The sequence below is a fragment of the Sus scrofa genome, chromosome 14 (genome assembly GCF_000003025.6).
Source record: "Sus scrofa isolate TJ Tabasco breed Duroc chromosome 14, Sscrofa11.1, whole genome shotgun sequence".
NCBI classification, from domain to species: domain Eukaryota; kingdom Metazoa; phylum Chordata; class Mammalia; order Artiodactyla; family Suidae; genus Sus; species Sus scrofa.
This window is the reverse complement of record NC_010456.5, coordinates 114,626,952-114,641,276: the sequence shown is the minus strand read 5'-3', so window position 1 is coordinate 114,641,276 and position 14,325 is coordinate 114,626,952. Positions and strand designations below refer to the sequence as shown.

General features: G+C 51.3%; 1 protein-coding gene across 5 annotated transcripts in view; it reads left to right on the top strand.

Moving 5' to 3' along the window:
- Window positions 1-14,325, top strand: part of SH3PXD2A (SH3 and PX domains 2A) — a 261,793-nt gene that overhangs the window by 135,975 nt on the left and 111,493 nt on the right. For all 5 annotated transcript variants that reach the window (XM_021072762.1, XM_021072764.1, XM_021072763.1 and 2 more), the window contains 2 exons: window positions 831-907; window positions 11,817-11,908. In XM_021072762.1, coding sequence (XP_020928421.1) covers window positions 831-907; window positions 11,817-11,908 — 169 coding nt within the window. The remainder of the gene's footprint in view (window positions 1-830; window positions 908-11,816; window positions 11,909-14,325) is intronic.

Sequence of the window (14,325 nt, the reverse complement as noted above, 5' to 3'; positions counted from 1 at the left end):
AATGGTCAAACTGTGCAGGTGTTTTGAAAAGAAGGCGACTACTCCCAGCTCAGCAGTCAAGGAGGCCCTTCTAAAAAGTCTAGACAATGATGGACACTGGGTGCAGAAACATCAGCTGTGTTAGGCCTTGACCATCAGACCTAGGAGTTCAGATTCTAAATGTAACTGACTCTAAAAGGACTATCTTTGATCTACTTGTTATTGGATTTGGTGAGTTCAGAAGAGCCTTCTGGGAAGGTGTGGGGACTGGCATTTCCCATGAGCCATACCTGTCGAGGGGTAAGGCCAGCCCAGCTGCAAAGGCCTGTATGGCTGGAGACTATGTGTGCAGAGAGGCTGGAGAACGGTCAGGCTGGGGCAGCCATGCTCCTGGTATTGGCCTGTGCCTACCCTGGAAATAGCCACCCGCCTAAACTAAGAATGGGAATTCCTGCCAGCCGATTTCTCAAAGAGGGATGGGCCTGAAAACAAAACACAGCGTGTGGGTTGGGCCATCCTTTGTATTTATTTGTGAGGTCACTTGAGAGCCGCACCCACGCCGGGCATGGATCCTGCCATTACACCCAGACGAGGTGATTCGGCCAAGATGGCAGCCTCCAGAAATCCTCTTCTGCCCGAGAGGTCCTGGGCCCTCAGCCTTGGGCGCCTCCTGCCCCCTGGGAGAGGTGACCACTCCTCTCTTGTTTCCTTGGCAACGGGCAGAGGTGGAGGTACTTGGTGACCAGCTAAGATGCCAAGAAGCTGAGGGAGAGGGGAATGAGAGGCCAGGGTGCCAGGTCCTATGGCAGCTTTACCCAGAATCACTCAGCTCACAAACATCTCTCTTCCAGGCAAAATCCTCTTCCGGAGAAGCCACATCCGGGATGTAGCTGTGAAGAGGCTGAAGCCCATCGATGAGTACTGCCGGGTAAGAGTGTATCTGGGTGGGGAGGGGGGCCCATCTGCCAGAGAGTCTGTCCGTCTGGGAAGGAAGGTTGTCTGTACAAAGTCCTCTGCTGTGGTGTAGTGTATGCATCCTGAGGCCTGATGTTTCCTGGCCAGAGGGGTGGGTTCGGGTGTCTCTCGGGGAGGGGTCACCTCGTGATAGGCCGCCTCTGGGACACGAGGGCTGTGGGCTCACAGCTGAAGCCTCTATTCCTTTTAAGATGTGTCTATGTTTACAAAACACTCTTAAATCACTTCCACCGGCTTTGGGGAGCTCGGTGAAGGGGCCTCTGCTGAACGGATTCTGTGTGTGGCGTTTTGATGGATACAGAACTCTTTCTTTGAATTCCCTTTGGGACATTTTTGGAGTCAGTCCCGAGTTCAGTAGTATCCAAAATGCATATTTGTTGATTCACAGAGGTCTTAATAGATACAAATGTTCATGTACACATCTTTATAGATGCAAATGCCCCCCCACACAGACACACATACACACATACGTGCATAAAACAGCCGATGCCAAAGAGCAGACCACAGTGACATCAAGGTCGTGAAGCAAAGCCTGTTTGTCTCTCTGCTCTGTCTAGAACCTGGGACCTCTGCGGTGAGGACAAGAGGCTCCCACTTCAGTGGCCTTGGCACGTGGCCTCCAGATGACCTGGGTTTGAACCCCTGACTGGCTTCATGAACTTGGGCCAGTTACTGAACTTGATGGAGCGTCAGCTTCCACATCTTACAAGGGCTAGGAGAACAGTACCTCCACAGAGGGTGGTCTTGAGGATGCAAAGAACTGACAGGCGAAAGGCAGCAGCACATAGTGTCTGACAGCATTCAGTGGACACTAGCTTTTTGTCATTATTATTACAAGGCATCAACAATTAAATGTTACCACTGGGCACCACTGGTTTTAATGGAGATGGATTTCCTAGTTAAGTGAAAACTATTGTGGAGTCTGACTCAAGAGTCTCGAGGAGGAGTTTCTATTGTGGCGCAGTGGTTAACGAATCCAACTAGGAACCATGAGGTTGTGGGTTTGATCCCTGGCCTTGCTCAGTGGGTTAACGATCCGGCGTTGCCTGAGCTGTGGTGTAGGTCGCAGATGCCGCTCGGATCCCGCGTTGCTGTGGCTCTGGCGTAGGCCCGCAGCTACAGCTCCAATTCAACCCCTAGCCTGGGAACCTCCATATACCGCAGGAGCGGCCCAAGAAATGGCAAAAAGACAAAAAAAAAAAAAAAGAAGTCTCAAGGAGAAGCAAGCGAAGGATAATGTTTTGCTGTGAGTGCTGGTAGTAAGAAGAGCTAGGGTCAAATCCCAGTGCCTACTTACTAGCTGTATGACCTTGACACATTGCTATGCCTCTCTGAGCCTCAGTTTCCTGACCTGTGAAATGGGGAAAATAACAGTCTCATAGGGTCCATGAAATGGGTTGAGCAGGAGGCTGTATAGCAGAGTGTTTGTAACTTCTAAAATATTTTGTCCTTACATAGAGTTGTTACATAAAGTCCCTTTCCACACAAATATTTTATAATTTGGAATCATCATGATCATAAATAAAACGTTTAAATAAGAACCAAGTGGCAGAGTTCCCATCGTGGCTCAGTGGTTAACGAACCCAACTGGTATCCATGAGGATGCAGGTTCAATCCCTGACCTCACTCAGTGGGCTGAGGATCTGGCCTTGCTATGAGCTGTGGTGTAGGTCGCAGATGCGGCTTGGATCCCGAGATGCTGTGGCTGTGGTGTAGGCCGGTGGCTACAGCTCCTATTGGACCCCTAGCCTGGGAACATCCATATGCCGTGGGTGTAGCCCTAAAAAAAAGTCAAACGAGACAAACAAACCAAAAAGAACCAAGTTACTAAATTTAGTAACAGGCAACATGCTCAGAGCCAGGCAGTAAGGAGCATCGTTCTCAAGACTATGGGGAGAGGGACACTCTCCATTAACCCAGTTTGAATTTCTGGGCTGTGCAGCGTGTACTCGGTCGCATTTCCTGCCTTAACTTGAAAGGATATGCGGATGATGCATCTCCTCGAGCTAGACGTTTCTCTTCTTCAGAGCAATATTCACTTTTCTCTTTAAAGGGCATTTGCTGTTTCCAGTTAAATTGATGGCTGCAGCCTGAGCTTTTCTCTCTCTTTATTCCTCTCCCAAGCTGTTAAACAAATGTGCAAAGCTAGTGGAGGAGGGGCAGAGGGCAGAGGAAGCCCCTTGCAGCTGGCATTTATGACCCCCGAGCCGGTGGAGCCCGCGGCATCTGCAGTTGGGCTCTGTGGAGATGCCGTCTCCTGGGTCGTCTGGAGCAGAAAACCGATAGCATCTTATCTCCTGGGATCAGGCTTTGAGCAGGACTCCTGAATTGGGAGGAGGGCTCTGGGGCCCCACTGGTGCCGCTGGTGGCTGGGGAGCCCTTTAAGTGGGGTCTGCAAGAGGAGGGGCCTCCTAACCTGATTAGCACAGATGAGCGTTCCTCAGAGCCAGGCAATAAGGAGCGATGTCATGGGTTCACCACGCACCCAGGCAGCTCGCAGGCTGTAATTTACTCAGAATGGCAGAGGGGGCGAGGCAGTGCAGAAGTGACCTTTAATTCTGCTGAACTGGAAAGCTGGGATCTGTGGTCTGATTGTCTGAGACCTTGGGATGACCTTGGAATGGTCATTAGGGATAAGTCCAGCTCTGGGTCATGGTCCCTGCTCACCACCCACCTCTCCCCTACCCCTCAGCATTGCACTTCACAGCTCTGCCACCCCGCAGTCTAGTCTGTCCCACTGAGATCCAGTTTTTCACTCAACGTCACTGCCCCCCATAGCCAACTTCACGGTCAGAGCCGTGTGCAGTCCACTCTGTGGCCAGCCCCCCGTGATCTTTCCCTGTCCTTGGACACAGTGCTTCGAACCTGTGGAGTTTTATTTCCAGTGCCCTGCCTATGCAGCTCTGCTTGGCTGGCCAGAATCTTCCGTGGACCTGCTGGACAGCGTAGACTCCAAGTCTGGGATTTGCTGGGGACTCGGATGCCCCCCAGATTATGAAGCTGGCTATGTGCACAGAGTAGCCAGCTCTTCTGCCAGGGCTCAGATGGAAAGTCTGACCGTGCGGCTGACCCCCCTATCCCTCCCAGACTTCAGGCTCTCTGCCCTTGATGGCCAGCCCATCCCTCTGCCTGACGGCAATTTCACAGCCCAAATCTCTGTTAATTTTAAACATATATGGTGCAGATTGGGTGAGCGTCACGGAAAATTTACCGAGCGCCAGCCGAGTGATTGTTTTATGTGGCTCTTAAAGGCCAGTGTCTATGAAGAAGGGTTCCGAAGGCATTTCTCTAACTCCATAAATTAATTTAATGGGCAGTATGGTTATGTGGTTAATATTTAATGCTTCTGTGGCCTCAACAATTCAAAGACTTTCATCTCACTAACAAGTGTGAGTTATACTTTAGGGGCTCAGACAAACAACCTACCCCCTAGGTGACTCCATCTCCCCATTCCTGCATGTGAAATACATGTTTGCAGTGTTTGTCTATGGAATGAAATAAATATCTAGGGGTTGCGAGAGAGTGTTTGAGGGTGATCAGCTGCCCTCTGTCATGTAATGACATTTTTACAAGTCTCCGTTTCCTGGTGGGTACAACTAGATTTTTTTGCTCCCCCAAAAAGCTGAGCTCGCTTCTCTTATTCTGCTGTCCATGCTTTCAGGATCGAAGGCTTTCTTTGTAGGAGGGATGAGGGCTTTGCTGTAGTTAGACTGGGGGAGGGATGCTATGGCCAACAAGGGTGTCAGCCTTGAAGGGACAAGGATCTCCCCTCCCGTCCCTCTGCACCTCCCAGTATCATTTATTTTTAGCCCCACTTCCCAGATTCGAAAACCGAGGCTATTTCTTGGTGACGGTTCTTCATTCCAGGTATTCTTCCTCACATCATGGCAGTTTTCCACCACAGCCCATCATTACCTCTCATCCTTTTTTTCCCTTTTTTGACCGCCCTTGGCATACAGAATTCCTGGACCAGGGATCATATCCAAGCCACAGTTTCAACCTACCCCACAGCTGCAGCAGCACCAGATCCTTTAACCCACTGTGCTAGACTGGGGATTGAACCTGCATCCTAGTGCTGCAGAGGTGCCGCCCATCTCATTGCACCACAGTGGGAACTCCTATCTCTCATCTTAATAAGGAAAAAGGTTCATATCTCAATAGAAACAGACCCCTTCAAGAAGCACCAAGGCTCCCTGGCAGGCTCAGTTCTAGATACAGGGAAAGTAACTTTGTTCTCATGCCCCTTATTCTAAGGCAGAGAGCCAGGACTGGTGCACTCACGCCTCCTGAGTGCTCTGGTGCTCAGAGGGAATCCAGAATCTCTCCATCTCCTCTGGTCCAGACAGACTCAGGGAAGAGCATTTGTAGCCTGGGATAAAGCTGATTGTGTTCATTTTCTATATAAAGGCTTTCAGGGGAGCCTCTCTGCCCATAAGAACCTCGGAGCGGCTCATCTGGACCCCCTGTGGGGTTGTTCTTGTGCTGCTTTGGCCTCAGCTCCCGCCTCTCTCCGCCTAGCCATGCAGTCTGGTCTGCAGAGGTGCAGCCATCCCCAGCGAGCCAGGCTCCCTTAGGCTTCCTTCCGCCCCTTGGCTGGCTCGTCCTTTCCTAGGGGTGCATTCAGCCCCGACCATGCCCCTCCCAGAAGCCTCTCCAGTCCTCGGGGAAGGCTGACCGCCCTGCTGGCCTGCTCCCCAGAAAGCCCATGCATGCCTCTGTGCTGCGCACATACCCTCTGTGGCAGAGTCATTTCTGTGCATCCACCTTCTTCAGACCAAGAACTCCTTGAAGCCCATCTGTTCTCCTGTTTCTTCTCTAACAAGCAGGAAGCCAGGCCCCATGTGGGAGCCCAGCCTGTATCTGATAACAAGATGCAAGGTCAACACAAGCAGAAGAAACCTCCGAGGAGGGTGACATGTCCCTGAGGCCCCAATTACTAGGACCCCTTGTGACATGGCTTAAACTGCAATTGCGAATAGGCACTATTTCCATTTCAAAAGAATTTCCTGCTTAGATCCTTCAAAAAGAGGATCGTGTGTTTGAAATATTCTGATTTGTAATAGTTCAGTGAACTCCCAGCTTCCTAGATGCTGACCAAGGAGGAATAGTCCAGGGCAGGTTAGAAGCAGCCCTAGGGGTGGGAGTGGGGGCCAAAGGGACAGGACTCCAGCTGCCCCCATCTGCACCATACCCCCAACCCTACCGAGAGTCCCTGGGCTTTTTTTTTTTTTTTTTTTTTGTCTTTTTTTGCCTTTTTCTAGGGCCGCTCCCATGGCATATGGAGGTTCCCAGGCTAGGGGTCTAATCAGAGCTGCAGCCACCAGCCTACGCCAGAGTCACAGCAACGCAGGATCTGAGCAGCGTCTGCGACCCACACCACAGCTCACAGCAACGCCGGATCCTTAACCCACTGAGCAAGGCCAGGGATCGAACCCACAACCCCATGGTTCCTAGTTGGATTCGGTAACCACTGCGCCATGACGGGAACTTCCCTGGGCTTTACTTATAAGATTTCCATGGATTAGAAATTAAACTTATGCAGCTGGAAATAGGAAAATTATTTGGTTTTTTTTTTTGTTTTTGTTTTTGTTTTTTTTTTGCTTTTTAGGGCTGCACCTGAGGCATATGGAAGTTCCCAGGCTAGGGGTTGAATCGGAGCTACAGCTGCCAGACTACACAGCCACAGCAATGTGGGATCTGAGCCACGTCTGCAACCTACACCACAGCTCATGGCAATGACAAATCCTTAACTACTGAGCGAGGCCAGGGATCAAACCCACAACCTCATGGATCCTAGTCAGGTTCGTTAACCGCTGAGCCACGAAGGGAACTCTGGAAAATGTTTGATACTATGGAAAGAGCAGGACACCCACAGGTCGCTTTGACAATGCAGAACTTCACTCTGTCCTGGGATAGACATTACCCAGAATGGTGGGCTTCGTGGAGGGGGGTCATTTCTATGCAGACAGTCTGAGCACAGTCCGCCTGGGCCCCCCTCCCATTGCCACCGCTGCTCTGGCAAAGACCAGGCTTGTGATAGATTAGACACTGAATTCACTGATGATTGTGCTATTGACAGTCCTGGAGCCCTCCACTGTCAGAGCTGAAAGAAACTTCAGGAGCTTTCTAGCCTGGATTTGCCCAGCTGTGTTCCATGGGCTGGCAACAGGAGTTGTTTGGAAAACCAGCTCCACAGTCAGAGACCTGTGGGGAAAGCTGGAGGCAGTACAGAATACCAGATCACACAGAGCGTAGGCTCTGGACTCAGACAACCTAACTCAAAATCTTGCTACTTACTAGTTGTGTGGCCTTGAGAGATGATTTAACCTCTCCCTGCTTTAGTTTCTTCTATAAAATTGAAATAATAGTCATACCCATCTCTGAGTTAATGTGATGATTAAATGGGTCCATCTCCCAGGATGTCGTTTTTATTAACAAATACTGGCCTGAACACGGCTCTACCGGTTGTTCTCCTGCAGGACTTCTCAGAGCCTTTGCTGTGCTAATGAACATGGTGCCCACCAAGACCAAGATGGGAGTCTACAAGGCACCATTTCACATGCACCACAGAAGTCATTTTATCTTATCAAACAGGTGTCCCATGAGACAGTTTGACATTCTAAATAAAGCTAATCTCTTTTTGGGGGGTCCACACCTGTAGCATATGGAAGCTCCCAGGCTAGGGGCTGAATCGAATCAGAGCTCCAGCTCCCAGCCTACACCACAACCACAGCAACGCAGGATCCAAGCCTCATCTGTGACATATGCCACAACAGCTCATGGCAACGCCGGATCCTTAACCCACTCAACGAGGCCAGGAATAGAACCCGCATCCTCATGGTTCCTAATCCAGTTCGTTAACCATTGAGCCATTAAAGGAACTCCTAAAGCTAGTAGTCTCTTTTATCCTAGAAGAAACAGCAACTGGAGAGGTGAGGTGAGCTGCCCAAGGTCACGTAGCAAGTATAGAATGGCGGAATTGGAACTAGAATTGAAGTCTCTTTCTAGTATGACTCACTGCTTTCACCTAAAGGAAAATGATAACTCAGACAATACTATAGCTAAACTTTATTCTTTGCTCAGTGCCAGGCACTGTGCTAGGTTCTCGTATTTATGATCTCCTTAACTTCCTAATAGGTAGGCGCTATATGAGGGCCATTGTACTGAGTTCAGAGAGGGCAAGCAAGGCATTCAGGGTCACACAGCCTGACAGTGGTAGAGCTAGAAGTCAAACTCACATCTCCCTAGCCCCGAGGCCCTGGCTTAACCACGCCATCCTGAATGTCCAGTGGCAGAATTTTAGGCCTGAGATACCCCTGAAGACGCCCATGTATTGGCCCCTACCTGCTCCTCCCAGAACAGCTTGGCTTGGGAGTTCCCCACGCTGGCTGTTGTCGCCAGCCAGGCCATGGGGACTGACTGCTGAGCACCCAGCTCTCCTGCCAAATGATTTTGGCCAGAGCGGGGCTTTGGCGGCAGCTCTGATGGAAGCTACTCTGAGCCAAGAGCCTCTTGTCAGCCTGAAATCAGGATGAGCCCTCAGTGCGGCTCCCCTCAGGGCTCCCTGTTAAATAAAGATGCTGCAGTGGTTCCACCAAAAGGCCTCTTTGTCTGAGGCCCTTCCAGCCCACGCGTCCTCTGCCCCCGGATGCCAGCTCTGTCGGCATGAAGAGCCCCTGTGTTCACTGCGGCTGCTGGGGCAGCCCGGCCGCAGGTCTGGGCCTGGGAGGGTGGCAGCACGCTGAGCTGGGAGGGCGCCTGCCTTGCCTCCCCTCCCTCTGCCTGTCTGGGAGGTCACCCTGGCAGCAACTGCACACGGCCTGGGTCCCTGGTACAGCTTCCCTCCATCCCGGCCCATAAGTGCTGCCTCCCACCAGGAGCCCTTGTTCTCTGAATGTGCCTGGTTTCTGCTTCTCACTCTGTCTCTGTCCCTCTCCATCTCTCTGTATAGCTGTCTGTCTTTGTCTCGGTCTCTCTTTTCCTCCATCTGTCTCTGTCTCTGCCTCTCTTTGTCTCTCTCTCTCCTCCTCTCTCTCTCAGTCTTCCTGCATCTGTCTCTGAGTTCTCTCCATCTCTGTCTCTCTCTCTGTGTCTCTGTCTCTCCCTCCATTTCTGTCTCTGTCTCTGTTTGTCCCCATCTCTGTCTTTCTGTCTCTCACTCCATCTCTCTCTTTCTCTCTTCTTCAGTTTTTCTTTCCTCTACCCTTTCTGGGAGAGAAAACCACACATACCCTGTGTATTAGATGGAAACTTCAACACTCTGGGGGCAATTTCCACCCATCCTACATTCTGACCACAGGGCCTCATTCTGCCACTTACTTCAGTTGTGGCTTCACGCCCAAGAGCCTCGGCATCCCTAGGTAGATGGAAGCAGTGATGTTTACATCCAGGACACAGTGGGGCGACACTTCATCAGCTGTGGGCTTATGAGGACAGGGGCTGTGTCTGGCTCATCTCTGTCCCACCAGGACACGTGTGAAAAGCTCCATGTTTGTCAACGATGGGAAGGACCAGGGGTCTAGGACACACTGCCTGACACAAGGTGGTTGCTCATTGAATGTTCATGTCCTTTCTTTTTCTGTTTCCTGCCTGGTCCTGGGGTTATTGTGGTCTGTTCGAGCCCTGTGGAGAGGCACAGGCTCTGGGAGGACAGCTGGGAGTTGCACAGTGTGTCTTACCTGCAAAGATCAGGTCTTGCCCCGTCTTGCCTGGGTATGGGTTTGGCATCAGGAAGGCCAAACCGTCGTGCTCAATGCCGCACTTGAATTGTCACCGAGCAGCTCAGAGAAAAAATAAACAATCACGTCCCTCTTCCTCGGCACTATTCTTATGCTGATGCAACCTAAGACCACATACACTTTTTTTGCCCCATTACCACGTCCCACTACTACTGGACAATGGGCTTCTGCATACAAACCCTTAATCTTTCATTCATTTGAACAAATACATACTGAGTGCCAGGCACTCTTCTAGCACCTGGGGACACAGTGGTCAACAGAGCAGATTAAAGTCTCTGTCCTCATGGAGCCTAACCTCTGCAAGGTCTTTTGCACCTGTGGGCAGGCCACGTGACCTCCTGGACCCTCTATCTCCTCAGTAATGAGAACGGGATCTGCCCTCACAAGGACCATTGTGAGGTTCCCAGTGGCTACACTCGTGGAGACGCAGCGTGGTTGGCACAGGGTTGCTGCCAGGTCGGGTCTTTGCACCTGAGGCTGCCCCTGCAAAAGGGTCCTGGGGAGGCTCGAGCTCAATACAGGCTCCCCTCTGGCTGACTGATGCCCTGGAGCCTCCTTATCAGCAGTTCCTCGCACTCCTGTGGCCCAGGGTTTTCCTCTTCCTGCTCCTGGCTCTAGCCCAGAGTTCCCTTGGCCCTGTCCCCCAGCCCTGCCTTGGTGGGGACCTCTCCTGTCTATTTGTACTAAAGGATCATTCCATTGTCTTCTCTCCCTCCATACAAGGAGGGGCCAGGAAGCAGGGCTTCACCCGGCCTCACCCTGTACCCCCCACCCCTCCACTCTGGGCCAGGCCAGCCCCAGGCTGGGAGGTGTAGAGGATGTGCTGGTGCCCAGCGGGAAGCTAACCGCTTCTGACCTTCACTCTCCAGCAGCACGCTCACTGACCCCCTCCGAGACACGCTCACAGCTGGCCACACCCCTCCCTCACAGGATGGCCCACCTCCTTCCGCCTGCCCAAAGCCTGCACACCCTCTAGCCTCGCTGATGCCCACTCTTCTAGGAAGCCTTTGCATACCCTTCAGCTTATTCTGCCCCTCCAGGCTCAGCTCAGCTGCTAGCTCAGGCCACACCAGCTTCATGCAGCTCCTGGAATAACCATGCTTGGCTCCCCACCCCCACCTTGACCAGTTAATTCTTACCAATCCTCAGAACTAAGCTTCAAAGAGGCTTTCCTAAAACCCCCTTCTGTCCCAATCTCCCCATGCTCTGTCGTAGCATCCTGTTGTCCCTGATAGAATTATCAGCTTATCATTAAATAATTAAATATTATCATTAAATAATTGTGCAGCGAATATTTAGGCGGTGTGACTATCTGGTGCAGCTGGAGTGTGGCTAGTGGAAGATGAGGCTGGTAGGAAAAGACCTTGGGAGTTCCCATTGTGGCTCAGCAGTATCAAACCTGACTAGAATCCGTGAAGACGCGGGTTCAATACCTGGCCCCGCTCGGTGGATTAAGGACCTGGAGTTGCCATGAACTGTGGTATAGGTCACTGATGCGGCTTGGATCCCACATGGCTCTGGCTGTGGCATAGGCTGGCAGCTACAGTTCTGATTCAACCCCAAGCCTGGGAACTTCCATATGCTACAAGTGTGCCCCTAAAATGACCAAAAAAAAAAAGAAGAGACCTTGGATTGTCAGGGTAAGGATCTTGAACTTATTCTGTGGGCAAGAGAGAATTTTTTCAGGGTTCATGCAGAATAATTAGTTCCTGAAGGCCCTAAGACAGAAGGCTTAATATGCCCCACTTCTTTTTGTTTGGTTGGCTGATTGTTTAATTGGTTAACTGGCAAGTTAGATGGTTGTTTGTATTGTCAGCTAGATAGTTGATGGGTTATTTTTATTAGTTGTCAGGTTAGTTACTTCATTAATTGGCTGATTGGTTAGTTGATGGGATGGATGGATGCATGCATGCATGCATGCATGCATGAACAGTTCTTTCATTAGTTAGCTGATTCTTTAATTCATTGATTAGTTGTGTGGTTCGGTGGGTAGCTGGTTGACGGTCTTCCTCGGCACAGTCCTTGAGCCTTCCTCTTCACTGTTGGTCGAAGGTGACCCTGCTTTTGACTTTGTTGTTCCCACTTTCATCAAGCCTCATGCCCTCTCTTCCTGTCTTTCCACAGGCCCTTGTCCGGCTGCCTCCCCATATTTCACAGTGTGATGAAGTCTTTCGGTTCTTTGAGGCCCGGCCAGAGGATGTCAACCCTCCAAAAGAGTAAGTGGAAGCTCAGGCCTCTCCGCGTGCTTGGGGTGTGGCTAAAGCTGAAGCCAGCCTGGAGGGGCTTGGGATGTGGGGACACAAGTAGAGGCAGAGCCGGCAACGCCGAGGTTAAGCACAGGTGGACCAAAGGCAGTTCCCTAGACTTCTGTTGCCAAGGCTTGTTCCTCATTTCTCTTGACCTCAGGGCTGGCAAGTGTGAGTGTCTTTGCATCTGGGGAACAGGTTTTCCTGCAAACTCTTTTTAGCTCACAGGCTGTTGCCAGGAGCAGATAACAGAAAATATAATGGTCATGCCATTCAGATGCCCAAGGTTGGCAGTCAGTGCTCTAAATTGCTGATGCTGCCAAGCATCCAGCTGAAATATAGGGCCAGGAGGGCACTCTGCCCAGGTGACCCTCTCCCGCTGACTGACCCCGAAGTCCTGGGCTGCTGAAACAGATCCTATGATCATCATGGAAATCAACAGTCGGTGTACACGGAGCGCTTACCAAATGGCTTTTACCCGTAGCGTTTGCAATAAACTCATGTAGCCCTGTTTACAGAGGAGGAAACTGAGGCCTGTGAGATTAGGGGAATGTTCCCAAAGTCATGCAGCTGGTTAGGTATGGGATAGGCGTGAGACCTGAACCCAAAGCTTTGATTCCTAGTGGCCCAGAACTGGCTGATGTTCTATCTTAGGGAGAAGTGGGGACCCAAGCAGACCTTTTTTTCTTTTCTGGAAGCAGGACACTCTGAGCCTGTTAGTCAAGACGACCCCCCTGGTCATACTGGTTTCTCACGCACGTGCCCAAACTCCATCCTAAGGGCTGCCGTCTCTTGTTCAGAACACTACCCTCACCTATGCTCCCCAGAGTAGCTTCCCAATAGAGAGAAAAATCCAGTTTTCACCCAGGAGCTGATGAGCGGAAGAAGGAAGCCGAGGAAGAGAACTGGGTAGAAGAGAGGTTGGGGGAAAGGACTGAAGGGGATGCTGACTGATCCTCTCACTCCATACATCTGTTCCCCAGATCTTAAACACCTGTTCCCTGTTTTTAAAATACCAGGTTGGGCAAGAGAGAGAGGCAGATGGTACAGAGGGAAGGGAAAGAATAGTACAGAGGACTTGTCTGGGACAGGTGGGAGGCAAGGGGCCATCTGGTGATGGGGAGGAGAAAACATGCAGAGAAGGGTGTGTGTTGCACAGCTCCAGGGATGCTGTCGTGAACAGTGCTTCTCTGTGAACAGTGCCCATAGAGGTTGTAGAGTGCGCAACCTGCACACCCGTACATGGCAGTCCTGCTCAAAGGAATCCTCTTTTTCCCATCCTTTAAGACTAAGAGCCTACCATGGCCTAGGCCCTTTGGATGAGGAAAGCATTATCCAGCTCAGAGGCTGACCTGGTCCAACAAAAGACATTATCTTTTTCCTGGCTGCCACAGGCTTAAGAAATAAGCAAATGCTATGAACCATCAGAAACGCATCTCAATGTGGTTCACAGTGTGGAGCTGTTGAAAGCCACAGAGAGTGGGATGCATGGTGTTGAGCTCACACCCCACCTCTGCTACTTACTGGCCGCACTCGTCTACCTGCCTCCTCTCTTTCTCCTCTGTGAAAAGGAAATGGTGCTTAATCCCTGATCTTGCTACCTCTAAAATTATCTTGGAAACTCAGATGCCTTGTGGGCTGGGCAAGAGCTTTGTAAACAACAAAATGTGATGCAAATGTGTTTTCACCAGTGGGAAAAGCATCGATCTCACTGCACCTCCTATGTGTCAGGCCTGTGAGAGAGGTTTGCACCGGGAGTTACATATTCTTATCCACACACGTTATGATAAGGAAGCAGGTGCACAGATGGAGTCAGGACTTGAACCCAGATTTTTCTGGCTCCAGAGGCCCATACTCTTTCCACTCCTCCCACCTACCTCCCTGGTTTGGGGAGGAATCAGGGGGACCAGGACCATGGTCCTGACACCTCTCAGTGTGCCCTCTCTGTCTGCCCTTCTCTGTGCCCCCTGCCCCAGCCTTCCTCACTCTCCCAGGGCAGAGGAAGGCTCCTAAGACCGGCAGCAACATCCCCCTTCCCCCGGCCCTGCCAGTCCCCAGCAGTGATGGCCTCTCAGAGCCCCTTGTTCTTCCTCCTTTCATGGGGAGAGGAGATACACCCCTCCCCAGGTGGGCTGTCTCTGGAGTCATATGTGATCATGTGCCCAGAGGAGGGGAGAGGGGTTGTTGCTGGTGCGTGAAGTGGCAGGTGTCCGGCTACAAAATCCCCTCACCCTGCTTTGATTCATGCCTCTAAACCATTCTCTGCCGCTCACCTTAGTAAGCTGGCCCTATGTCACCTGTTGACCTGCACATTAATGGCTCTAGGTTAGCCTTTTGCCCCTCCCTGGAAGGCGCTCGAGGAAGTGTGCAAACCTGGCTCAGCGAGA